General features: G+C 49.4%; 1 protein-coding gene across 1 annotated transcript in view; it reads right to left on the bottom strand.

The window, feature by feature from the left end:
- Positions 1-23765: 23765 nt before the first annotated feature.
- The window catches only part of UMODL1 (uromodulin like 1), a 78027-nt gene continuing 74599 nt past the window's right edge, over positions 23766-27193 (bottom strand). Inside the window, exons 21-22 of the mRNA XM_043474133.1 lie at positions 25688-25889; positions 23766-24103 (exon numbers count right to left, since the gene is read on the bottom strand). Of these exons, the coding sequence (XP_043330068.1) occupies positions 25708-25889 (182 nt within the window). The 3' untranslated portion in view covers positions 23766-24103; positions 25688-25707. The remainder of the gene's footprint in view (positions 24104-25687; positions 25890-27193) is intronic.

The raw sequence follows: 27193 nt of genomic DNA, 5'->3' as shown, positions 1-27193 counted from the left end.
TAATTCAGTTATACATACATATACATTTCTTATATATACATTTCACATATTCTTTTCCATATGGTTTATCACAGGATATTGAATATAGTTCCCTGTGCTATACAGTAGGACCTTGTTGTTGATCCATTCTAAATATAATAGTTTACATCTGCTATTCCCAAACTCCCAATCTACCCCTTCCTCATCACTTTCTCCTTTGGCAACCACAGGTCTGGAACTTTGTCTATTTTGATAGAAGTTTGGGTTAGGCTTAAATTTGATATATTTTGCTGCCTAGAAATTTTATCAAAAAATACCCCCATAAACTAATACAGTAAGTCCCATACCTATGAGCCTTCACATTGCAAACTTTCAAAGATGTGAACGTGCTTTCCTATCAAAACCAGGCATGAGTGACATTGTAGCTTGCCCTTCATCTCCTGTCTCCGACTATCCTTCAGTCCTACCATCTCCTACCTCCTCTCCCTCCTCCAGTCAATAACTCTCCTTGTCTGTTCACCCGATGCCAGCCCCTGTATGTCAGCTGCTGTACTAGACTATTGTACTTTTCAAGGTGCTATCAGCTCAGGTCAGTCACTCAGTCACTCAGACTCTGTGATCCCTTGAACTGCAGCACTCCAGGCTGCCCTGTCCTTCACCATCTCCCAGAGCTTGCTCAAACTCTTGTCCATCGAGTCAGTGATGCCACCCAGCCATCTCATCCTCTGTCATCCCCTTTTCCTCCTGCCTTCAATCTTTCGCAACATCAGCATCTTTTCCAATGAATCAGTTCTTCGTATCAGGAGGCAAAAGTATTGGAGCTTCGGCTTCAGCATCAGGTCCTTCCAATGAATATTCAGGACTGATTTCCTTTAGGATGGACTGGTTTGGTCTCCTTGCAGTCCAAGGGACTCTCAAGAGTCTTCTCTAACACCATAGTTCAAAAACATTAATTCTTCAGTGCTCAGTTTTCTTTATAGTCCAACTCTCAAAACCATACATGACCACTGGAAAAACCATAGCTTTGACTAGACGGACCTAATGCACTATATTGTACTATACTATAAGATTAAAACTGTTTTCTTTATTTTTTATGTTTTTTTATAATTATCTGTGTGAAAAGTATTATAAACTTATTATAGTACAGTACTATAGTGCTTCCCAGGGAGCACTAGTGGTAAAGAACCTGCCTGCCAATGCAGGAGACCTAAGAGACCTGGGTTTGATCCCTGAGTTGGAAAGTTCCCCTGGAGGAGGGCATGGCAACCCACTCCAGTATTGTCGCCTGGAGAATGTTGCCATGAAAAGGAAAAAAGAGGAATGAGTTTTTCTCTTTACCTTTCCTGAGAACAAAGAAGATAAATAGAACAATGAGCAGGCCTGAACATTCCTTTTTTTTTTTTTACTTTAACTGCTCTTAACTCTGCATGTCTGTAACTAAGTTTGCTTTTCTGCGCCCTAACTCGCTACACTTCACATTTTTTTTTACCTTTGACTCTATGCTAAATACATTCCCTATCTGGTGTTTATCCTTACAACACCCTTCCCCTTGTAGTTACATATCAGGAAGAAGGAAAGGAGGCTTCAGAGCAGAGCGACCAAACTGTCAGACTCAATGACTGTCTTACTGATGCCAGTTTGTGACTGTCTTTGAAGCAATGCAAGAGGAAGAAATCAAGTTCCTACCATCTTTGCTCCTCATCACTGACTCCTGACTGCAGGTTTTTGCCTGTGTACGCCCCTAGACTCCTCATGGAAGGGGGGCACAGTTCTTGAACCATGAGCCTACTGTGTTCTGATCTCTGTCGGCTGAGTATCAAACCCACCTTTTTATTTCCTCCAAACTCTGTCTCTGTATGTTTTTTCTTTTTTCTTTTTTTTCTTTTTTTGTGTTTGGCTTCGGTGGGCAGAGAAGGCCAAGAGTTTGGCCAGCAGAAAGAATCCCATGGACAGAGGAGCCTGATCGCAAAGATTCGAACAAAACTGAAGTGCACAGGCACGGTGCTATCTTGTGGACTGTGTTAGTTGGGTAGCTAGACTAACAAACAAATTAGACTTAGGAACATGCTCTTAGACCGGAATTTGTTCATATGTTGGGAACTTACTGTAATGAACTCTAATTAATGATATGCATGTTGAATTATTTAAACAGTGAAATGTATTGCTATCTAAAATGCTAAGATGATTCCAAAACAGTCTGGGTTAATAGATGGATGGAGGGATAGACAGATGTGTGATAAAGCAATTATAGAAAAATATTAACTTTAGAATCTAGGGCAGGGGTGGATAAACTTTTTCCATAAAGGGTCAAATAGTAAATACTTTAGACTTTAAAAACTATCTGACCCATCCATTCAGCTCGTTGATTGGTGCAAGAGATCCACCACAGACTGTATGTAAATGCCTGAGCTTGTGTTTCCAGACAGCTTTATTTAGGGATGTGGAATTTCAATTTCACATAATTTTTATGTGTCACAAGATATTTTTCTTCTTTTGATTGCTTTTTCACTGTTTAAGAATATAAAGACAGCAAAAAAAAAAAAAAAAGTAAAGTCATTATCCTCCAACTAAAATAGATAAATTATTTTTTTTTTAAAAAGGAACATAAAGACAGGTGTCCTTAGCTGGCAGGTCCTATAAAAATAGGCAGTGGTGAGTCTGGGCCCACAGACCACAGGTGGCTGACCCCTGATCTAAGGGATGGGTATATGAGTGTTCAATGTGTAATTTTTTCCTTTTTTCTGTGTGTTTGGAACCTTTTCATAGTAAAATATTGGGCAAAATACTAAAAAAGGGTAAAAAATTAACCACAGCATGTATTTTCTTAAGTCAGTTATTAGCACTATGATCCTATGCGTATGTCACTGTATCTCCTGTAATTCTTACTCTGTACATGTTGAAACCTGTCCTCTGTGTTCATGCCTGGGACCTGTTGGTTGTGAACTGCATTCTTGACTCATCAAAAGAGCCCTTCTTGGTCTTGCTCAATGCTTCTCTACTTAAACCCAGTCTGGCCTGACATAACCTACCAGTCTTCAAACCTATCTTCTGGGTTAGGAGTGCCCCTGGATAAGGCACAGAATTGCATTTTTGATTGTTGAGTTTATTCCACTTCTAAAAGACCTACAAGACCTTTTAGAACTAACACCCCAAAAAGATGTCCTTTCCATTATAAGGGATGGGAATGCAAAAGTAATAAGTCAAGAAACACCTGGAGTAACAGGCAAATTTGGCCTTGGAGTACAGAATGAAGCAGGGCAAAGGCTAATAGAGTTTTGCCAAGAGAATGCACTGGTCATAGCAAACACGCTCTTCCAACAACACAAGGAAGACTGTACACAAGGACATCACCAAATGGTCAATACCGAAACCAGATTGATTATACTCTCTGCAGCCAAAGGTGGAAAAGCTATATACTGTCAGCAAAAACAAGACTGGTAGCTGACTGTGGCTCAGATCATGAACTCTTTATTGCCAAATTCAGACTTAAATTGAAGAAAGTGGGGAAAACCTCTAGACCATTCATGTATGACCTAAGTCAAATCAGTGGAAGTGAGAAATAGATTTAAGGGGCTAGATCTGATAGACAGAGTGCCTGATGAACTATGAACAGAAGTTCATGACACTGTACAGGAGACAGGGATTAAGACCATCCCCATGGAAAAGAAATGCAAAAAAACAAAATGGCTGTCTGAGGAGGCCTTACAAATAGCTGTGAAAAGAAGAGAAGCCAAAAGCAGAGGAGAAAAGGAAAGATATATCCATTTGAATGCAGACTTCCAAAGAATAGCAAGAAGAGATAAGAAAGCCTTCCTTAGGGATCAATGCAAAGAAATAAAGGAAAACAACAGAATGGGAAAGACTAGAGATATTTTCAAGAAAATTAGAGATACCAAGAGAACATTTCATGCAAAGATGGGCTCAATAAAGGACAGAAATACTATGGACCTGACAGAAGCAGAAGATATTAAGAAGAGGTGGCAAGAATACACAGAGGAACTGTACAAAAGGGATCTTCACAACCCAGATAATCATTATGGTGTGATCACTCACCTAGAGCCAAACATCCTGGAATGTGAAGTCAAGTGGGCCTTAGGAAGCATCACTACAAACAAAGCTAGTGGATGTGATGGAATTCCAGTTGAGCTATTTCAAATCCTAAAAGACCATGCTGTGAAAGTGCTGCACTCAATATGCCAGCAGATTTGGAAAACTCAGCAGTGGCCACAGGACTGGAAAAGGTCAGTTTTCATTCCAATCCCTAAGAAAGACAATGCCAAAGAATGCTCAAACTACCGCACAAAAGCACTCATCTCAAATGCTAGTAAAGTAATGCTCAAAATTCTCCAAGCCAGGCTTCAGCAATATGTGAACCGTGAACTTCCAGATGTTCAAGCTGGTTTTAGAAAAGGCAGAGGAACCAGAGATCAAATTGCTAACAGCCGCTGGGTCATCGAAAAAGCAAGAGAGTTCCAGAAAAACATCTATTTCTGCTTTATTGAATATGCTAAAGCCTTTGACTATATGAATCACAATAAACTGTGGAAAATTCTGAAAGGGATGGGAATACCAGACCATCTGACCTGCCTCTTGAGAAATCTGTACGCAGATCAGGAAGCAACAGTTAGAACTGGACATGAAACAACAGACTGGTTCCAAATAGGAAAAGGAGTACCTCAAGGCTGTATATTGTCACCTTGCTTATCTAACTTATGTGCAGAGTATATCATGAGAAATGCTGGGCTGGATGAAGCACAAGTTGGAATCAAGATTGCCGGGAGAAATATCAATAGCCTCAGAAATGCAGATGACACCACCTTTATGGCAGAAAGTGAAGAACTAAAGAGCCTCTTGATGAAAGTGAAAGAGGAGAGTGGAAAAGCTGGCTTAAAGCTCAACATTCAGAAAACAAAGATCATGGCATCCAGTCCCATCACTTTATGGCAAATAGATGGAGAAACAGTGGAAACAGTGTCAGAATTTATTTTTTGGGGCTCCAAAATCACTGCAGATGGTGATTGCAGCCATGAAATTAAAAGACGCTTACTGCTTGAAAGGAAAGTTATGAGCAGCCTAGGCATAACCAGCCTATGGCAGGAAAGCTATGAGCAGCAAAGACATTACTTTGCCAACAAAGGTCTGTCTAGTCAAGGCTATGGTTTTTCCAGTAGTCGTGTATGGATGTGAGAGCTGGACTATAAAGAAAGCTGAGGGCTGAAGAATTGATGCTTTTGAACTGTGGTGTTGGAGAAGACTCTTGAGAGTCCCTTGGACTGCAAGGAGATCCAACCAGTCCATCCTAAAGGAGTTCAGTCCTGAACTGAACTGATTCCACTTGTATTTAATGACCCAAGGTGTGTGTGATCCTCCCTGTCTTGTATTTGTGTAGGGTTTGCCTTCTTTTTTTATAGTGAGAAGATAGGGCACCCACACACAGACTCCGTGTAGTATGAGCTGCCAGGCAATTCCTCACTCGCTCGGCCCCTCATGCTCAGCTTCTCAGAACCAAAGCAGGTTTGGGGACCGCCTCCCATCAGCCCCTCCATCTAACCCAGCCTCCTGAACGCCCCCACCTCAGCTCAAGGCCACTTGCACGGTTCCAGTTGCCTCTCGGTGCCACCTGCGGGCAGCTCCCTCTCCTCGCCCCCTCTCCTCGCCCCCTCTCCTCCCCTTTCGCCTCCCCTCTCCCCCTCCCACCCCCTCCTCCCCCACCTCTCTGTGACCCACCCTGCCCCTCCCCACATCTCTTCTTCCTACCCTGTCCCCTTCTCACAGGGGTCTCCTGAGTATTTTTTCATCTGAAAAGCAAATGAGAACAATAGAAACTTCCTCCTGAGACCTTGGAGTGAGGAGATTAAGACCACAAGTATTTTGAAAACTCAAAGAGGCTTTGTTTGGTAGTGTTTATGCAAATAGGAGCAGCTTGTGAGCAGGGTGGCAGGTAAACTGATGTGTCCTGGCAACTGGGGGTGGCCACAAGTGTGCACCTCTGTGTGTGTGTGTGTGTACATGTGTGTGAGAGCGTGTAACATGCTGAATAAACAAGCAAGTCACTTAACCTTTGCCTGTGAACTGCTGCTACCTCAAGCCCATCGCATCTCTGATTGGAAGTGATACTAACTACGTTTGCAGTCATGGTAAAAACTGGCACTGTTCCTAGTGGGAGTTGCTCAGAGCATCCTTCTTGCCACTTCTTATCATCCTGAGTTTAGCTTCTTTGCACCATAAAAGAATGTATTCATATTTCTTGTGGCCACAGGCACTCGGCCATACCCTGAGATGTATGAGGGCATCTCAGCGAATCCTGTAGCCAACAGCGCTGGTGCCATCCCCCCGGAGATCTGTCCTTCTGCCGTCTCCCTGTCTGTATGTCTCCCCGTCTCTCCTTCCTGTCTACCCCAGGTCAGTAGGCCTTCCTGAAGGCAAACTGCTTTCCCACCACTTCCCAAGTCCAGAAAGAGGCCACATGTCTTGCTCTTCATTGATTCCCTAACTCGCCACCTGCCTTGATGCTGGCTGGCATTTCATGGCTGCGTCCTGACAGGAGGACAGACAGACAGCATGAAGGCCCACAGCTGGGAGGGGCCTCAGGGACCCAGTGGTCCTGCCTTCCCACCCCGCCCTCCCCAGGTGGGTGTGTCCACCTGGGGATCAGCTGGGGACAGGAGAGAAGCCCCTCAGTCAGTGACAAGCACAGAGGATGTTACGGGCTCGCAGTTCAAGCCAGGCCAGGAACTTGCCAATGGCACCCCGTGCTTGAATATCACGGACAGAGAGTATTTTGTGGTATTTTGTCCCAGCCTGTATCTGGGAGGCCATCTTGGTGCTGGCATTCATCAGGGACAAACTTTCAGTATTCCATCTGCAAAATGAGTGATCCTGAAAGTCAACCACGTGGACCTGCACATAAAGAAGGCCCGGGCCGGCAGGGCAGGGTGCCAGCCAGCACAGCCGAGGCACCCCGCCTGACTCGGCATCTCTCCTGGGAGTCCATCTAGTCTCTCCTCCACCTCCACCATCACCCTGCCCACCAGTAACTACTCTAACATGTGAGGCAGGTGAGGCCTGCAGCCTTCATCAGCGCCTCCACCATGTGCCTGGTGGGGGTGGGCAAGTGGGGAGGTGGGGCGGTGGGGAGGGCCCCCCATCCAGACAATCTCCCTGCCTCCCCGTCTCCCCAGGGGCTCTTGGAGCTGTCTCCTCATTAACCACCTCGCTTTTACTCCTGCCGATCCTCTGAGCACACCCGACCCAGGATCTCAGCTCCCAGGATCCCCCAGGAGGCCACTAATCTGGCCTAGACCCCCAACAGATCCCTAACCCGTGTGGGTTTGCATCCAGAAGCCCTTTGTCGGGAATGTTAAGTGTGCAGGCGGAAGGGGAGGGGCTCCCTCCAGACTTGAGGGGATGTGGTGGGGGGCCGTCCTCTCATCCCCTTGACATTCCCTGGAGAGCCTTATAAGCTAGGAACTGGCTCCCTCCACAACTGTCAGTAGCAGGGCTTCCTCCTGGGTCCTGGGAGAGACTCGAAGGCCTTACCCATTGAAAACAGTCCCAGCTCCTTCCAGGGATGTTCGTCAAGCACCTGCTATGTTGGGGTGGTTTTGGGCTCTGCCCAGCCAGGGCCAGTGGCAGAGACAGAGAAGTGGCTGGGTTCCAAGCCGGGGGTAGGGAGTGGGGAGCACCGTGAGCTGAGATGAGGCCAGGGGTGGGGGGCAGCGAGCACCCAGGGTGGGCAATCCACCCCACCCAGGGCCAGGAAGGCTCCCAGGAAGGCGGCTCCGGCGTGGTACCTGCAGGGCCAGCTGGACAAGGGGACAGGCGGAGCGGGAAGGGGTCACGCCACTGTGCAAACAGTGTGTGTACAGCAGGGAGGATCCTGGAAAATGTAAGAGGTTCAGAGGATAGAGGCAAGAAGCACCGGGACTGGCAGGAGAGTCTGAGGGAAGGAGGAGTAGGTGGGGGTGTGCTGGTAAGTGATTAATAACCAGCTGTCTGCAAAGAGAAGCATGGGCAAGCATACAGATGTCAGTTTAGTCTCCATTTTCCTGAGATTAAAAAAAGTATAGTATGCGGTTTACACATAATAACAAAGGAGAAAGTACTTTTTGTTATAAAGTCCCTGTGGCCATGAATCACTCATAATGCTTTTGTTGATTTTTGCCAAACTTTTCTTTTTTTTCTTTTTTGATAACTTTATTTTGACTGCAAGGCACTTAGAACTTTCCAGATGAGGGATCAATCCCTGCCCCCTGCATTGGAAGCATGGTGTCCTAACCACAGGACAACCAGGGGAGTCCTCATTTCTTGCCAAACTCTTGCATCTGTAGCCAATCTGGAGCTGCAGTTCAGCTCTGATGGGACAATTTTCTATGCTCTTCACAATGTAATAGTTACAAACACGACATACCTTTAGGTCAATCTGCATTACTAATCTTTTCTCTGCCACTTTCGAAAGACTAAGTCATCAACCCAAAATATATCAAGCCCTGATCTGTAGCCTCTGCTGAATTCTGGGATGTAAACACTCCCCCACCCCCCACCCCCAACCCCCGTGGCTGATTTCAAGCTGCTGCAATGATGTCACTGGAGGCAGAGTCAAAAGAGTTGTGCAGTGGGGGTGGGCTGCGGGGAACAGGGGATTAGCTAGGACTTCTGCCCCTCAGAGGCAATAGAGGCAAATAACCAGAAAGGCAGAGATGATAGTAACCTGCGGTAAAAGGATTAGGAAGGGTTGAGTTTTTTCCCTTTAAACTTTTTATGTTATATTGGGGTACAGCCAATTATCAATGTTGTGATAGTTCCAGGTGGACAACAAAGGGACTCAACCATACAAACACATGTGCCCCTTCTCTCCCAAACTCCCCTCCCATCCAAGCTGCCCCATTACATTGAGCAGAGTTCCCTGTGCTATACAGTAGGTCCTTGCTGGTTATCCATTTTAAATATAGCAGTGTGTACACGTCCATCCCAAACTCCCTAACTATCCCTTCCCTGCCCCCCACCTCCACCCCAGACAGCCATAAATTCATTCTCTAAGTCTGTGGGTTTCTTTCTGTTCATTTGTATCATTTCTTTTTAGAGTCCACATATAGGGGATGTCATACGCTGTTTCTCCTCTGTCTGACTTAAGAAAGTGATGAGTTTTGAGCATTTGTTACCTTTGTTTTTTTAATATATTTCATTGCACGTTTATATCCGCTTTTAGTAACAGCTGTTTCATAACACTCAGCTCTCAAAAGCTAATCTGCAGGTAGAGACTGGACCTTGGAGGGGCAGCCAGTCCAAGCAACAGAGGGGCCGGTGGCCGTGGAGACACAGATCCCACCATGCCTCTCCAGGTCCTCATCCTGGAATTCACGAATGTATTATTTTATACTCATGAAGGACTAAGGGGAGCAGATGGAATTGAAGTGGGTGACCAGCTGGCCTTAAAATAGGGAGCTTATTCTGGATTATCAGGGTGGGCCCAGAATAATCAACCAGATCCTTAAACCGGGCAGAGGGAGGCGGCAGAGAGGCTCAGAGCCATGGGACATGAGGAGGCCATGACCTACCCTCCTGCCCTTGCAGATGGAGAAAGGGCCATAAGCCAAGAACTGAGGGCACCCCTTGAGTTGCAAAGATGAGTCTTCCCCTGGAGTGTCCAGGAGGGGCCAGCCCTGCCCACACCCTGATTTGAGCCCAGTGAGACTCACGTCAGAGATTTAACCCCTGACACGTACAATGATCGATTTGTATAGTTTTAAACCACCAAGTTTGTGTTGATGTGTTTCAGCCAGAGGAGGGAAGTGCATCACCTTCCATATTTCTAGCTCCCGTCCTCTGACTCCTGTGAATGGCCCAGCGGGGGAACAGCTGGGGGATCTGTGCTGACCACTGGGGCCTTGGGTGGGACTTAGCTCCTGAAAGAGGACCCAGAAGAGCCGCCTTGATTTTGGTGGGTTATTTTAAGGATTAAAGAAGATCACAAGTGCAGGTGAAGCCCCGAGTGCCCGTGGGCCACGATTATCTTCGCGGCTGCAGAAACCGGAGGCAGGAAGGGGCCAGTCCTTATGAAGCCAGCTTCTCTAGGAGGCTGCCCGGGGCTCTTTGTCCAGAGTCAGCCACAGATGGGAGTCAGACCTCCGGCTGGCATTGTTTCCCACCGCTGTGGCTGCGGCAGCTCCCCAGTCCTGACCGTGGCGTGGCCCCCAGCCAGTGAGGCCACACATGTATTTGCCTGCCTTTGTCCTTTAACGTCTTGGCCAAAAGCCATCTCTGGGCTACACGTCCTTCAAACAGATCAACAAAGCAGAAAATGCCCCTTTTCTCTGCCATAGCTGGATGGGGCGGGGGGGTGGGGCGGGGGGTGGTGTGTGGCAGGGGAGTGTCAGCCCCTCCCCCCAGCCTCTGGAGTCCACATCGTGGGTGCCCAGGGCTCAGATGGAGGTGCCCACCTCCAGCTCTGTGCGTGGTCTCACCTGAGAACAGGTGTTGGAGGCAGAGCAGGTATAAGCGCTGGCAGAGGCTAGGACGTGGACCAGCAGACCACATTATAGAAGCACATGCTGAGAAAATGAGGGATAAAGACCAGAAACCAAGGCAACTGTCTCCTGTTTCCAAGGTTCCCCCCACCTGCCACAGCAGACCGTCTAGTCCTGGCCGAGTCAGAGTCCCTCTGGATTCAAAGACACAGGCCAACGGGGACGCGGACAGGAAGGGACGGACCGAGAGTGTGAGGTTGGGAGGTGCGAACTATTGCGTGTAGGATGGATAAACAAGGTCCTCCTGTGATGGACATCGCATGAGTGTCAGTTGTGTCTGACTCTTCGCCACCTCACATGGACTGCAGCCCACCAGGCTCCCCTGTCCACGGGATTTCCCAGGCAAGAATACTGGAGTGGGTTGCCATTTCCTCTTCCAGGGGATCTTCCCGACCCAGGGATCAAACCTGCGTCTCTTGCATTGGCAGGTAGTTCTTTACTGCTGTGTCACTTGGGAAGCCTGTAACACAAAAGGAAATATATCCAATTTCCCGGGATAAACCATAATGGAAGAGAATATTTAAATAAGAATGTCTATATGTAAAACTGAGTCACTTTGCCGTGCAGCAGAGATTGGCACAACACTGCAAATCACCTATACTTCAATTAAAAAAAAATACAGGCTTCAGAGCCTAGAAAAATCCACAGAATTGAGCTGCTGCAGCAGGGCATGCTGAGAGCAAAGTAGGGAGCTGGGGATGAGCTGTGGGACACCAGGCTCCCCTTCTGCCCGTCCTCCCAGCCCCCTCCTCCCGCCCTGCTCGGGGTCACCCTGTGCTATTCATTCCCAAGGAGCCCCGCACAGGTGCCACCAGCGTGGCGTCCCCCAGACCCACTCTCAGGAAAGGCTTCCTGCCACGTGCCCACTGGCCCACCTCCAGCATAGCCAGGCTTCCTGCCATGCGCTCTGGTTCAAGCTCACACTCTCCCTGGTGCCTGTAGGAGGGCTTCACAGTGGGAGGGGCTGCCCGTGCCCCCACCGGCCCCAAGGACCACCAAGGGTCGCTGATGGTGAGCACCCAGCAGGCTGGCCCTCCCTCAGCTTGGCCGCCGTGGCCACAGCACATTTGAGGTCATAGAACTTTCTGGACTGCCCTGGAAGGGGAGGGCAAAGCCACGGGAAGGAGGTGTGGGGTCCTGTCTGCATTTTCCAAATATGCTGAGATCGCCTTCACAAAACATTTCTTCTAAGGCTGCCAACCCCAGCTTAGCTCATGCCAAGAATGCACACATGCCCAGACCCGAACACTCAGACCAGATGCTGGCCGTGCCGAGGCCCCTCTCTCCTCCCAGGATCACAGTCCTTGCTTCCTGGGCGAATAGGCTCCCTGCCGGCCCTCTGTCGTGTTCCCTGTCCCCTGCCTTCTCTGCCCCACGGTGCCTCCGTCTCCTGTTACAGGGTGGAGAGAACTCAAGAGCACACCTTAACATAGACAAGGAGCCCAAACTCAGTCACCCTGCAGGGCTGTCCTCTCACCTTACCTGGCGTGGATGTGATGAGCTAGCTGTGACTTGTACCAGATGGTTGTATTCAGGGCTCCACAATTTGTGGAGAAGTTGCTGATGACTTGGGGGTAATTTTCCACTGAAAGTTCTACATGCTGAGTATATATATATTTTTCCCCTCTGTCTTAGTCCCTTGGGGTTTTGTTGTTTTTCATTCTCTCTCTCTTTTTTTCTTTAATCACAAAATCCACAGAGAGAAGGCTGGAGTTAGCTGGTCAACTTTGCAGTACTTGGGCTTCCTGGCAACAACTTTGTGAAAAAGAGACCGAGCAGCATTGGGCCACAGGGAAGGATGCCTGGCCATGCCGTGTGCAGGACTCTGGCCCCAGGTAGACAGAACCTGTGCCTGGGGAACTCCTGCCTGTGGCCTCAGGGGACCGGCCTGGGGCTTCCAAGGTTGTGAAACTGGACAGACACTCTGCAGGAGGATGAAAAATACCGCAAAGATCTTCAGTCTGATTGATTCCACCTGGAATCTAACCCCAGGATAACCATTAAACCTTGAGTCCGCCTGCTGTGGTTTCTGCCCTGGGCGGAAACACCCAAGTCCCCATGATTACCAACATGTTTATTTCACTGAGATGATGGCAATTTCAGCAACATTCTACAACATATTTATAAACACTTGGAGAGATGTGTAAAATACAATGCTGCCCAAAATGATGGAGGGAATGTTTTCCCCTGCATACTCTTATCACCCCATCCCCCCGCTGCTGGCTGTTACACATGGCCAGGTCTGGGGCTTTGAGCTGAGGCCACCCCCATCCCCTTAGCCCAGCTCTGCCGGGGTCATGGGGTGACTTCTCTGCTCTTTAAGGAAATCAGAGCTGGGGCAGAGAGGGCAGAGCTGTCTCCTGGCAGCCTGAGCATCTCTTCAGCCAGATTCGGCTCTCAGAGGGGCCCTCGATGACTTCAGATGCCCGGCCCCTTCTGCACACCCCCTACCCGCCCCTGTGCAGGAGAGGTTCAGTGGGGCTAGGGTGTTGAACCCTGCACTTTCCAGTTCCAGCTGGGTCCTAGGAATGTCCATAGTCAAAGCTATGGTTTTCCCAGCAGTTATGTATGGATTTGAGAGTTGGACCACAAAGAAAGCTGAGGGCCAAAGAATTGATGCTTTTCAACTGTGGTGTTGGAGAAGACTCTTGAGAGTCCCTTGGACAGCAGGGAGATCCAACCAGTGAATCCTAAAGGAAATCAACCCTGAATATTCATTGGAAGGGACTGATGCTGAAGCTGAAGCTCCAATACTTCGGCCACCTGATGTGAACTGACTCCTTGGAAAAGACCCTGATGCTGGGAAAGATTGAGGGCAGGAGGAGAAGGGGACGACAGAGGATGAGATTGTTGGATTGCATCATTGACTCGATGGACATGAGTTTGAGCAAGCTCGGGGAGTTGGTGATGGACACGGAAGCCAGGCATGCTGCAGTCCGTGGGGTTGCAAAGAGTAGGACGTGACTGAGTGACTGAACTGAACTAAACTGAGGAATGTTCACCTGATGGGGCTGTGTGTGCACCCAGGGGCCCAGACCCAGCCTGGTATTCCTGCAAATGCTGTGAATGATGAGGGAGCTATGGGCTGAGCGCCTCAGTCTGGCCTGGCGGGGGAAGCGGCTGGGGTCTGAGTAGTTCAGATCACCAGTGTAGGTGCTCCACGCCACACAACTGACCAGTAAAACCCTGGACACGGAGGCCTGTGAGCTGCCCTGGTTGGCAGTGACCCGCATGGGTCATCACATGCCATTGTCAGAGCTTAGCATCATCCACAAGACAGGACATCATGAGCTCAGCCTGCTCTCCTCTGAGCTCCTCCCGTGTGTCCTCTCTCTTGCTGATCTTCATCTGCATCCTCTCACTGTAATAGGGGCTTCCCTGGTGACTCAGATGCTGAAGAATCTGCCCGCAATGCGGGAGACCCGAGTTCAATCCCTGGGTCAAGAATATCCCCTGGAGAGGGGAAAGGCTACAGCCATGAAATTAAAAGACACTTACTCCTTGGAAGAAAAGTTACGATCAACCTGGTCAGCATATTAAAAAGCAGAGACATTACATTGTCAACAAAGGTCTGTCTAGTCAAAGCTATGGTTTTTCCAGTGGTCATGTATGGATGTGAGAGGTGGACCATAAAGAAAGCTGAGCGCCGAAGAATTGATGCTTTTGAACTGTGGTGTTGGAGAAGACTCTTGAGAGTCCCTTGGACTGCAAAGAGATCCAACCAGTCCATCCTAAAGGAGATCAGTCCTGGGTGTTCATTGGAAGGACTGATATTGAAGCTGAAACTCCAATACTTTGGCCACCTGATGTGAAGAGCTGACTCACTGGGAAAGACCCTGATGCTGGGAAAGATTGAGGGCGGGAGGAGAAGGGGATGACAGAGGATGAGATGTTTGGATGGCATCACCGACTCAATGGACATGGGTTTGGGTGGACTCCGGGAGTTGGTGATGGACAGGGAGGCCTGGTGTGCTGCAGTTCATGGGGTTGCAAAGAGTCGGACACGACTGAGCGACTGAACTGAACCCACTCCAGTATTCTTAACCAGAGAATTCCACGGACAGAGGAGCCAGGCCAGCCACAGTCCATGGGGTGATAAACTAACTTCTGTGCCTTGAGTCTTTCTAGAGCGTCATCAAACCTAAAGGTGGTCTTGGGAACCCCAGCACACGCTTCTCCGCAACAACGTCCCTGACTGGTTGCGCTGTGCTTAGTCATTCAGTTGTGTCTGACTCTGCGACTCTGTGGGCTGCAGCCCGCCAGGCTCCTCTGTCCATGGGATTCTCCAGGCAAGAATACTGGAGTGGGTTGCCATGCCCTCCTCCAGGGGATCTTCCCAACCCAGGGATTGAACCCAGATCTCCCTCATTGCAGGCAGATTCTTTACAGTAGACTGAGCCTCCAGGGAAGTCCAAGAATACTGGAGTGGGCAGCCTATCCCTTCTCCAGGAGATCTTCCCAACCCAGGAATCAAACCAGGGTCTCCTGCATTGCAGGTGGATTCTTTACCAGCTGAGCTACCAGGAAAGCCCATCCCTGACTGGAGCCTCCATCAAAACAAGATCGAGATGATTCCTGCCTTTTATGGGACTTTCTCACATTCTCATGACAGGAGGAGGGGTGGGCAGTTATGAAGGGGAGGAAAATGACATCACCTCGTTCGGTGCTTCTAAGACTTGAGATCCGGCTGATGTGGCCCAGCCCTCGTCTGCAGGATGAAACCCGGGAGAAGGCACAAGGCCTCTCTTCACGGGCTCTAGGACAGTCAGAGCAGGGCGGTGCCCATCCTGGTTACAACCAGGGTCTTGCTCCCAAGCTGGGGCTTCTACACTGAAGCCAGGCATGGTGGTCAGCCACTCGGAAGCCTGGCCCCGCCACCACCCTGGGCCTCAGGCAAGTTCCTTCCTCCCTCTGGGCTCAGTTTCCCCACCTGAAGAATGTGTAGCTGGATTCCTGCCTCCAAGGGTGGATGAAACTGTAAGATCTATGTGAAGCTTGAGGTTCTGTCAGTGTGAGCCCCAGAAAGAGTGCCCACGCCCAAGTCAGAGGTAGAGTCCCAGCCCTGAACTCTGACCAGCAGGCCTGGCAGCGGTCACCCCCCTGCCAGATCACTCAGCCACAGAGAGTAGAATCTGGTCACTGATGGAACCACTGGGATGTGACTGACGACCAGAGGGCCGGATGGGAAATGATCTGGGGGAACCCAAGGGCTCAGCCTGGGAGACAGATGCCTGGGTGACACTTCAGAGGGTGTCAGGGTGATGACTCTCACCAGAGGCCTCACCAGTGGCCTGATAGAAGCATCTGGAATGCCACAGTCCCTGGTCTCAAGTCCAGGCCCAATCCTCTCCCACTGTGACAGGATAACTTGCTTAGAGTGGTGAAATCGTTTCTGAAGTGGAGAAGCCTCTTTTAACTCTAGGGATGTTTAGAATCACGGGCAGATGATAAAATACATCAGACCCATTGTTTTAATTCTTTCCTGTTACGTTCAGGAAGAGTCTGTGTATTTGCTTTAAAATCTGCCATATTTAAGAGAATGAGGCATATTAGAGGCTCCCACAGCACAGATTTTTTTTTCTAGTTTATCCCATAGAATAGCTAAAAACTGGCTTAAAGTTCAACATTCTAAAAACTAAGATCATGGCATCCAGTCCCATCACTTCATGGCAAATAGATGGGGAAGAAATGGAAACAGTGAGAGACTTTATTTCCTTGGCTCCAAAATCACTACGGACAGTGACTGCAGCCATGAAATTAAAAGACGCTTGCTCCATGAAAGAAAAGCTATGACAAACCTAGACAGTGTATTAAAAAGTAGAGACATCATTTTGCCAACAAAGGTCTGTATAGTCAAAGCTATGTTTTTTCCAGTAGTCATGTATGGAGAGTTGGACCATAAGAAAGGCTGAGCGCCAAAGAATTGATGCTTTTGAACTGTGGCATTGGAGAAGACTCTTGAGAGTCCCTTGGACTGCAAGGAGACCAAACCAGTCAATCCTAAAGGAAATCAACCCTGAATATTCATTGGAAGGATTGACGCTGAAGCTCCCATACTCTGGCCACCTGATGTGAAGAGCCAGCTCATTAGAAAAGAACTTGATGCTGGGAAAGATTGAGGGCAAGTGATGGGGATGACAGAGGATGAGATGGTTGGATGGCATCACTGACTCAACGGACATCAGTTTGAGCAAACTCCCGAAGATGGTGAAGGATAGGGAAGCCTAGCGTGCTGCAGTCCATGGGCTTGCAGAGTCAGACACAATTGAGCAACTAAACAACAATGAATAGAAGAGCTGATTCTAGTTTAAAAATGCCCTGCTCCTTGTAGGCTTGTACATTCAAGTTGAAAGGCATAAAAGAAATGGATTAGATATGTAAAGAGAATCTGTATGTGAAGAAGGAATTCATAGGGCCTGGACTCCACCTCAGGCCTGTCCGTGCTGGTCGTGCACGGCCACCTCTCCAGTGGACTCTGAACTCTGTGCTTAGCGCCTGTGGGAATGACAATGGAAGGATAAGACCCCCTCTGTGCAGGGGAATCTTGAAGATCACATTTAGGTTACTCATTGCCTAAGAAGAAACATACCATAATCACTCCTGCCTCTGGACAGGTCATATATTTTTTCCGTATCTATCGGGATGTAATCACAGGCTTATCGGTTATCAACTGGTTGGAATGTAACCGTGGGCTTATTGATTATTAACTGTTTGAAGACATAACACGTGAATGATGGGGTTATTGTAGTTGTATTTATCCTTCCTTTGTTTATGTAAGTTTCAAGGAATTTGGGCTGGTGGGTTTGGACACTTACACATGGGGTATAAAAGATTTTCACAAATGCTGGTTGAGGTCCTTGGCTAAGAGGAGACTCTGCCTTGGGCCCGCCGGTGTAATAAACTGCACTCCACTATCTGCATTGTCCTTCTGAGTGAGTTTGTTTCCCGGAGAGCGTGGCTATAACATGTGTATCTCAGACCCTGAGACCAAGCTTCTAGGTTTGGTCTGTTCTCAGCAGCCTCACTGGAGATTTTTAAAGCACATGGGTCATACAGCTGAAGCTCCTTAGAAGGAAAATCAAAGAAATCAAATTTGTAAATACAGTTTTAAATGCCCAAGGGAATTTAATTAACAGGATTGGTCACAACAGTTTCTGTCACTTTTCATTAAACTCCAAGGTCCCCTTCAAAGTGATTGGTAGAAGTCCCCACATGCATGCAAAATAAATTTTAAAGATTCACAAGTTGAATTTAATTAAGGGAACTGAATTGTCTTTTAAAAATCAACCTCAGAAATGACATTAAATTTTCAGGAGCCATGAAGGTGTTTTCTGCACCCAGCAGCCTCCCAGGACATCAGAGCCCCAGACCTTGGTCAGCAGCCAGCAGGAGTGGGAGCCAGACGTTCCAAGAACTGGAGGCCGGAGGCCCAGGGGTGGTGAACAAGCCAGGGCAGCAACCTGGATCCTGTGCTGGGTCCCATCCCTCCCCACAGGGGTGGGCCTGGCTGCAGGCCCGCAGGTAAGGGAGGGGCCCGGTGGAGGCGACCCAGCAGGCAGGGGGGCATTTGCCCACCCCCTTCCGGGCGTGGGGTGGGAAGCGGGTGACAGATCTTCGCTGACCTGAAAAGCAGGTCACCCGGCCACTGGGCTGCCCACGTGGAGTCCCCACCTGCTGCTCCAGGCAGGGCTCTAGAATCAGCTTGGTGGTAGCACTTCCATCCATGACCGAGGTGTCCAGGGGCTCCTGGGGCATGCAGGGTCCAGTCTGCCCACCCCCAGGGCAGCCCGTGGCCAGACCTGGTGAAACTCCAGAGTTACAGGAGGTTTGCTGGGAAAGAGACGGGATGTCTCGTGAGCCGGACCTCTGTCATGGGGACCAGGCCTCTGGAGAGGGCAGCTCAGCTTAGAAACTGGATTGGGGTGCCCTGTGGGCTGCTGGGGTGGGGACACCGGCAAACGATGGCTGTGGTTCCATCTCGGCGAAAGGGGGAACTAAACGTGACAGGGGCCGGTCCACGGGACAGAAGTCGACCAGCTCCCAGGAAGGCCCACGCGCTCCTGAGGCTGGGCCAGCCAGCCCCCTCCCCGAGGGAGCGCGAACCTCGGTCCAGGGGTGGAAGAGTCTCCGGAGCGCAGGGTCACAGCGGGAGCCGGAGGCCTCACCGGGCTCCACGGTGACGCGATGCGAGCACAGAGCTGCCCCGTTCACGTTCAGCCCAGGCTCCACCCCGTTCCCTCACTGAGCGCTCTCCTCCTCCACCAGGGCTCCCCGTGGTGACCGGGCTACCGGGGACCCTGGACACAGACGGGACCTCTCAGCACCTTGAGCGGGTGGTGGACTGGGTCTTCATCCCAGGCCTGGCCACGCTGCCACCCTGACCTTCATCCTGTGTCCCTGGAAACAGACGTGCCCAAGACTCAGGACAACCGCAGAGAGTGTTCAAGACGCGTCCCAGGGGCCTGGCGCCCACGTGAGGCTGGTGAAGCTCAGCCCGCGCCTGCCTGGTTCTAGGACTCGCCTCCCCATGCCAGCCGGAACTCCCGCTGCCGGCGCTTCCGCTGTGGCCCCAACACCCCAGTGCCGGTCCAGGGAAGTTTACCCCGGGTTTTACTGCACACAGACACCGTTTCCTGCCGTGGCTGCCCTCTTCCTCCCAGAAACAAAGCCGGGTGAGAAGGAAGGCGCCCCTCCCTCAGGAAGTTCAGGCAGGAAGGCAGAGTCCACGCAGAGCTGGCCCCCTAGCCGCCCAGGCCGGCGCCTCCCCTGCTATGAAGGCACTAGGTTTGTCCACCCTGAAAGACCAGGAATGAAGTAAAACCTCATATCTTAAGGCAAAACAGGGAACCTTTGAATATAAACCTTTTTCTCTGCTGTTGTGGGGTCTGTTGGGCCCCCCTTTTAAGAAAATTAAATGTGCATTAATTTTTTTAAACACCATCCTTGTAGAGAAGGGGGACAAAAAGAAGCAAATGTAGAAAAATATGGGAAACCTATTGCAAATATGTTTATTTTCCCCCAGGCCTGTTGTTGGGCCTGCTTTCTCTCCCCTCCCTTCCCTCCAGGGTACATTAACCAGACCTCCCCAGAGCAGAAATTCCTGCTCAACCAGAAACATCAATTTTTCTTCTCCTGACACCAACCCCGTAACTCCTTAGAAGACAGCTTCCCTTTCTCAGTCCTGTAAGGGGTCACAATGACCCTCCACTCACCATGTACGTGTAGACATCTTCAGTTAACTTGATGTAAAATGCCAATATAGCATTTCCTTTAAAGGGAGCCATTGGAACAGACTGCTCAGATGACCTAGCGAGTACTGGGCTGTACTTCACGGAAGTTCTTAGCTGAAATACTTTGTGTGTTGTATGTGCTCAGTCATGTCCAACTCTTCACAACCACATGGACTGTAACCCACCAGGCTCCTCTGTCCATGGGATTGTCCAGGCAAGAATACTGAAGTGGATTGCCAGTGCCTCCTCCAGGGGATCTTCCCAACCCAGGGATCGAACCCACATCTCCTGCATCGCAGGTGGATTCTTTACCACTGAGCCATCAGGGAAGTCCCAATAACAACTAGGTGACCTGAAATGATTGACCAAATATGTAGTCTTATAAGAAAAATGATTGCAATCGTATAATTAGTTGTAGAAAGAAGCAACAAGAGGGACCCACTTCCTGGGCCAGAACAGACCAGTAGGACAGGCGGCCCAGAGGCTTTGGGCCCCTGTCATCAAGGCCTTGTCCAAGAACAGCGCGTGGAGCAGCCTGTCAAGTCTGCACCTGACCCCGGAATGAGCGTTCTTAGGGCCTTGGAACAAACTGGTCACGAAATGCCTCCAAACGTTGGTTGAAATTAAGATCAAAGGGGAGGGGACTATAAAAGTCAGCAAGCTCTGCAGTCGCTGACCTACAAGGTGAAGATCAGGATGAGGCCCTCTGTGCTCTGGGAAGACCAGCCCTCAGAGAGTCAGAGATTTTCAGGAGAAATTTTGTATGATCCTGGATTGTTGCGTGTTTCCATACTCAGGAGAGCACCCAAACCGTTAACCCAGATGCTGTTCCTGGTGACTGCAGCAGCCTTCCGCTAAGGTGTATGCTTGACTGCACACCCCCTCCCCCAAACCACACGTACACTCCCCCTCCCCGACCTCCTTGGAACATTCCCCGGAGCCACTGCAAGACGTCTCCTGGGCGATAATCCTCAGGTTGGCTAGAATAAAAACTTTCACTTCATTCTTAGACTGACTATTGATTAATTTTTTCCTCACCACCAGCGCGGTTGTCTGAGCCCCACCCCAGCAGACACGTGCCCCTGAGACCCGAAGCTCTGTGGAATGATTTCAGATTTCCTTCCTTCGCAGCCGAGAAGCTCAAAGGGCGAAAGCATTCAAACCAGAGAAGCAGGGCACTCACCGGTGGCTGCAGAAAAACGGGTCTCCCTCCCTGGTCTGCAGCGCCATCTCGTGGTGGTTTAGGGGTAGCGCAGCTTGGGCCGGAGGGTACCAGGCGGATGCGGTGAGTCTCCGCCTCCATCAGATCCCTGGTTTTCATCAGACCCTCCCCAGCAGAGAGGATCATAGGACTTTACAAGCAGGCAGGCCTGGTTTCAATTCCAGTCTCTCCACTTACTAGCTGTTTGGGAAAGTTGCATAACGACTCCATTTCCCCCATTTTCTCCATTTTAAAGTGAGAAGGTGTATAATTAATATCTACAATGTGTGTGCACAGGCTTCTCTTGTGTGTGCTCAGCTGGTAAAGAATCCGCCTGCAATGCGAGACCTGGGTTCGATCCCTGGGTTGGGAAGATCCCCTGGAGAAGGGAAAGGCTACCCACTCCAGTATTCTGGCCTGGAGAATTCCACAGACTGTATAGTCCATGGGGTAGCAAAGAGTTGGACGTGACGTAACAACTTTCACTTTCATAGGTGTGTGCACCACACTCATACAATCCCCACCCTGGATAGGCAGGACAGCCCACTCTGTCCTGGGAGGGGTCTTCTGGAGGGTCTCCGAGGTTCCCAAGTCTGGCCTCACAGAGTGTGCCTTTCACAATTCTGGGGGTGACCGCTGCACTGGAGAGCAGTGAACGACCTCTACAGATGTCCAGGGCCACCCTGGATCCTGCCCTTCCTCCTTCTGTTTCAGAATGCTACGAATTCAATTCCTGAGCCATGCCAGCAGAGTCTTAAATCAGAGGGATTAAACGACAAGCAACATACAGACTGAGCCTACCTTCTCCCAGCAGCACCCCAGACTCTCTTGGAGAAGTCATGTGAGCACATGGGCACACACATGCATAATTCTGGCTCCCTCCCTCTCTCCTTGGCTTCCTTGACTTAACTGCAAGTAGGACTCATAGGGGCTTTTCTTTAGATGGATGTTGAGTTTCAGGGGACATGGATTCCACCTCACTCTTTCTGTTTTCCAAATGTCAGTATACAGCTTCCCAGGTAGCGCTAGTGGTAAAAGTAGGAGGCATAAGAGACACAGGTTTGATATCTGGGTTGGGAAGATCCCCTGGGGGAGGGCATGGCAACCCACTCCAGTATTCTTGCCTGGAGAATCCCATGGATAGAGGAGTTTAGCGGGTTACCGTCCGTGGGGTCGCAAAGAGTCAGACACGGCTAAAGCGACTTAGCATGCACGCACACAATGTCAGCATAAGAACGGGAACTCAATGATATTTGCTGGTTGGATGGATGGATGAATGGGAGGAAGGATGGATGGAAGGAAGGATAGAGGGAGGGAGGGAGAGATGGATGATGAGTGGTTGGGTGGATGGGCAGAGAGGAGAATGGTGGGTGGGTGGATGAGTGGATGGGTGGACCAGGTCAGGGGTACCTCACGACACACACATTCTTGCCCCTCTCAGCACTTGTCATGGCCCCCCCCGACGTCAGTTGATTTGAGTGTCTCTCCCCCACAAGACCATGTGCCCTTTGAGGGCAGAACCAAGCCTGCCTCTCATGATCTCCAGCTCTGAGCTCAGGGCCTGGTGCATGCTCAGGAAATATTTGTCGAAGAAGGGACTAGGGCAGTGGAAGGAAAAAGGGGGTGACCAAAGTTCCATTATTACAGAAAACACTAGTGAATGGACACAGTGGTTACTGAGATTACATGAACACTGTGGATGAAGTTTTAAAGATGGAGTTCTAAAGTCCACATCAACCACTTTACCTCAGATCCACACAGTCACAGGTCTCAAGCCTGGGTTTACTGAACACTGACTGTCTCTTCCTCAAGAAAGGTCAATGAGAGGTCCTGAGCTGATGTCAGGACAAGTGGACACAGCTGAGGAAGAGCCAGAGACGGGCTCCTGGTCTCCTTGAGACACAGCACCGCGCCCACCCTTGCGGACGCTGAGTGAGCTTGTGAGGTGGATGAAACCAGACAGAGCAGTCAGCATGGGCCTCTTTCAGTGTTGTAGCAATTTATTCCATTCGCTCAGAATCGTTATCCATGGTATCACATATTGCAATTCTATCCTGACTCTGAGATTTTCAATAAATCAAAATACTCACATTTCCCTAATGTCCCATGTTAATTACATCCAATAAAATTAATCCTATGAATTAAAAACATTCAATAAAATTAACCCCATGAATTAAAAACTAAGACCATGTTCTAATTCTAAGTTCATCAAGGGAAAACACTATACTCTGAGGTGTTAGGTATCAAATGCAACTCCATGTACTTCAAGTAAAGAAAGAAGCATTGTCTCTTAGCATGGTGCAATGAAGAAAATTCTAAACTAAAACTTGGTTTCTAGACCTATTTCCTCATGAGCTCATTTTGTAAACTTATGTAAATAACTCGCCCATTCATTTTATGGTTACCCATTATGCAGTGGGTAAATATTACCTCACCCCCAGGTAAATTATTTAATTTAGTATCTGTGAAAATGCTTGGGAAAAAATATATATCTATATATATCTCTCCCTATTTTATAGGGAGAGATATATATATATATAATATTTTCCTACTTGCTGTAAAACTTTTCATATTAATAGAATGCCTTTTGAGTCACTGCTGTGTAAATAGAAACAATATCTTGGTAATAATGTAGGACTAAAGTCAAAGGGTATATGTGTCTACTAAAAATCACATTAGCAGTATTTTTTTATGACTGACCTATTTTTAAAAATAGGATTTCAAGTGTGATGTCAAATATTTTTGAGAAAGTGAAATATTATGTATTTAACAGAGGGGCACAAGGATGGTTGGGTGGTTAGGTGGTAGGTGATAGGTGTCAATAGTGAGCAAAGCCAAGACAGGGGCTTGGACCACTTGGGGTGGTAACAGGGCTGGGCGCTCTGGGTGGTGGTGGTGATTGGGGGATGGCAGAGCTGTTTATTGGAGCTTGGTTTGAAAATCCGTGCGTCTGGGGCTCCTGGAGTCCCGGCCCCTGCATGCTTCTCCACCAGCTCCTCTCACCCTCCTGGCACCGCTGATTGTCTGGGGCCCACATGGAGGACGGGCTCCCTGGGGGTAGGCGTAGTCTGTGCGTTCTCCATCTCTGGGGCTCATCGAAGCCTGGATGTAGGACAAAACAGGCTCCCATCGAGGCTCGAGTAAAGACGGAACTTGAGCACAGCTACCTGCATGGGAAGATCATCTGGGTCAGTCTGTCCCGGGAAAAGCAAGGTTTCTGCCGGAAACCCTGGGAGGGTGAGTAGAGAGTTACTGCCAATCCTAAGGATACGACATCTGTGCTCGCTGAACAATGCCAGGCCGGGCCCAACAAAAGGGCAGGGACTCCCAGGGAGTATGGGAACCTGGTCCGGGTGAGGGCCACTCCCTCGGGGAAGCAAGCAGGTGTGACGGGTGCACACACCTGCGCCAGGCGGCCACACCCTGGGGACTCGGTGAGTCTGCACTGTTTGTGGACCACCCACCCGGACACGGCTCATTGCCCACTGGGGCTCTGCCAGGTGTCAACCTTGGGGATGTTTGTTTGATGTTTTCCAAAGAGTAGATTTTTGCAAGAACTTGAGAACTAGTTATCGATTTCTTCCTTATATACTTTGGAAGACAGAAGTCCCGGGAGCGTAAGAAAAGACCAGTGGCCAATTTTCCCTCCGTGTCTTAATTTTGAGGAGGGGCCAGCCTCCCTGGTCAACTCACCAGATTTCTTTGGAAATGCCCCAGGAAAAGTATTGGCCTCCTTGTTGTCATTCTTATTTTATATCTGAAGTAAGAAACTGGAATGTCCTTGTGATTCTATGCAGGGTGGTCATGGGCCCTGGGCCCAATCCTTCCCATGCGGATGTTAGGGCTCCAGGGCCTGGACTCACAAGGGCTCTCAGGTTGATGGGGGCTGAGGCCAGGTGAGATAAGGTGAGGACATCACGCTCCCAGAGTCTCCAGGGGACAATTTCTCTGGCCACAACAAAGTCGACCAGAAAGAGACGCTGCCTCATGGAGAAGTAACCCAGGCTCTGCGTGTGACCCGGGTGATTGACCTGAGCTCTTGGAGCCCGCTGTCTTCATTTAAGGAACGAATCCCAGGTCTACCACACTGTAGGACTGAATTGTGCTGAAGGTCTGTTATCTTGAAAGAATGACAGGCTAAACGTGGGGATGGAAGAAGGGGACGTGGGCTAGCCACTGCGGAGCATGTCCATGTGACTGTACCCCCAATGAGGACAGTGTGGAGCAGGGTCAGTAAATGGAAGGGTCTTCATATCCACACCCTGTGGGTCCCAAATCAGACGAGAAGGCACCCGGCCAAGGCGGCTGTTGTCTTTAACGTTAGAGGAAAGTTGAGCTGAAGTTGGGCTTCCCAGGTGGCACTAGTGGTAAAGAACCTGCTTGCCAATGCAGAAGACATAAGAGATGTGGGTTTGATCCCTGGGTCAGGAAGATCCCCTGGAGGAGGGCATGGCAACCCACTCCAGTATTCTTGCCCGGAGAATCCCACGGACAGAGGAGCCTGGTGGGCTATAGTCCATGGGGTCACAAAAGAGTCAGACATGACTTAGCAAGTGAGCACACACACATGTACCAGGAACAGTGGATGAAGACCAAATATATATTTCATATTAAAAATCACACAGTATTGCAGGCATGAGACACCAACACCCACAAATCTACCTGCAGCCAAAACCCCCGGACACACTGTGTGGTCACCATCAGTGGCGAAGGCAGGGCTCGCATGTCAGAGGGTCTCACTTGTCACCCACCTGCGGGGCAGCCGGGCTCCTTACTCGTGGAACGCCTGGTAGCTAAAGTTGTCGGACCCGGCTTTGAAGTCGTATTTTCCAGTCATTCTCTGGTAATGCTGGACGAGGAGGGCAATTGCCCCAGCCACCAAGGCGCAGGCAGCCCCCAAAATGAGGACCAGGTAGCCGGCTCCCAGGCCCGGCCCTGCCGCTGGAGGTGACCCTGTGTTGCACAAAAGAAGCCAGTTCTGACTCCATGTTGGAACTGTTTCTTTAACTTGCTTTTCATTGCTTTTGATTGTTATTACAATCATACACAACAGTCAGCCTCAGAGGACTCTGTCCCTCTGCCTGTCTGTAAGCTAGAGTGCCTTTGCTCAGCTCATAGATAATCTGACCCTACCCACATGCAGAGTACATCATGCGAAATGCCAGACTGGATGAAGCACAAGCTGGAGTCAAGATTGCCGGGAGAAATATCAATAACCTCAGATACGCAGATGACACCACACTTACGGCAGAAAGTGAAGAAGAACAAAGAGCCTCGATAAAAGTGAAAGAGGAGAGGGAAAAAGTTGGCTTAAAACTCAACATTCAGAAAACAAAGATCATGGCATCTGGTCCCGTTGCGTCATAGCAAATAGATGGGAAATCAATGGAAACAGAGACTTTATTTTGGAGGGGGGGGCTCCAAAATCACAGCAGATGGTGACTGCAGCCATGAAATTAAACGACACTTGCTTCTTGGAAGAAAAGCTATGACCAACCTAGACAGCATATTAAAAAGCAGAGGCATTACTTTGCCCACAAATGTCCATCTAGTCAAAGCTATGGTTTTTCCAGTGGTCATTTATGGATGTGAGAGTTGGACCATAAAGAAAACTGAGCACCGAAGAATTGATGCTTTTGAACTGTGGTGTTGGAGAAGACTCTTGAGAGTCCCTTGGACTGCAAGGAGATCCAACCAGTCCATCCTAAAGGAAATCAGTCCTGAATGTTCATTGGAGGGACTGATGTTGAAGCTGAAGCTCCAATGCTTTAGCCACCTGATCTGAAGACCTGACTCATTGGAAAAGACCCTGATGCTGGGAAAGATTGAAGGCAGGAGAAGAAGGGGATGACAGAGGATGAGATGGTTGGAAGGCATCACTGACTCGATGGACATGAGTTTGAGGAAGCTCCAGGAGTTGGTGATGGACAGGGAAGCCTGGCGTGCTGCAGTCCATGGGGTAGCAAAGAGTAGAACACACTTGAGCAACTGAACTGACCCACCTGTGAATAGAAGGGATTAGCACACCCCTTCCAAATGTTGGCCATTCCCTTGGAGATGTTTTGCAAGACTGAAGACCCTTTCACTTTACTTCCCCACTGCCTCTCCCTCTCTATTCTGCCTTCTGACTTTAGTTCCTCCTTGTTTCTTTCTCTCTGACTCTATAAAGGAACCTGGCACCCAGACCCCGACAAGATGTTTATTTTGAGGCGCAAGCCTGCCATCTTCTTGGTCAGCAGGCTGCCTGAATAAAGTCG

This window comes from Cervus canadensis, chromosome 7 (genome assembly GCF_019320065.1).
Source record: "Cervus canadensis isolate Bull #8, Minnesota chromosome 7, ASM1932006v1, whole genome shotgun sequence".
Taxonomy (NCBI): Eukaryota; Metazoa; Chordata; class Mammalia; order Artiodactyla; family Cervidae; genus Cervus; species Cervus canadensis.
This window is presented reverse-complemented; position numbering and strand designations above follow the sequence as displayed.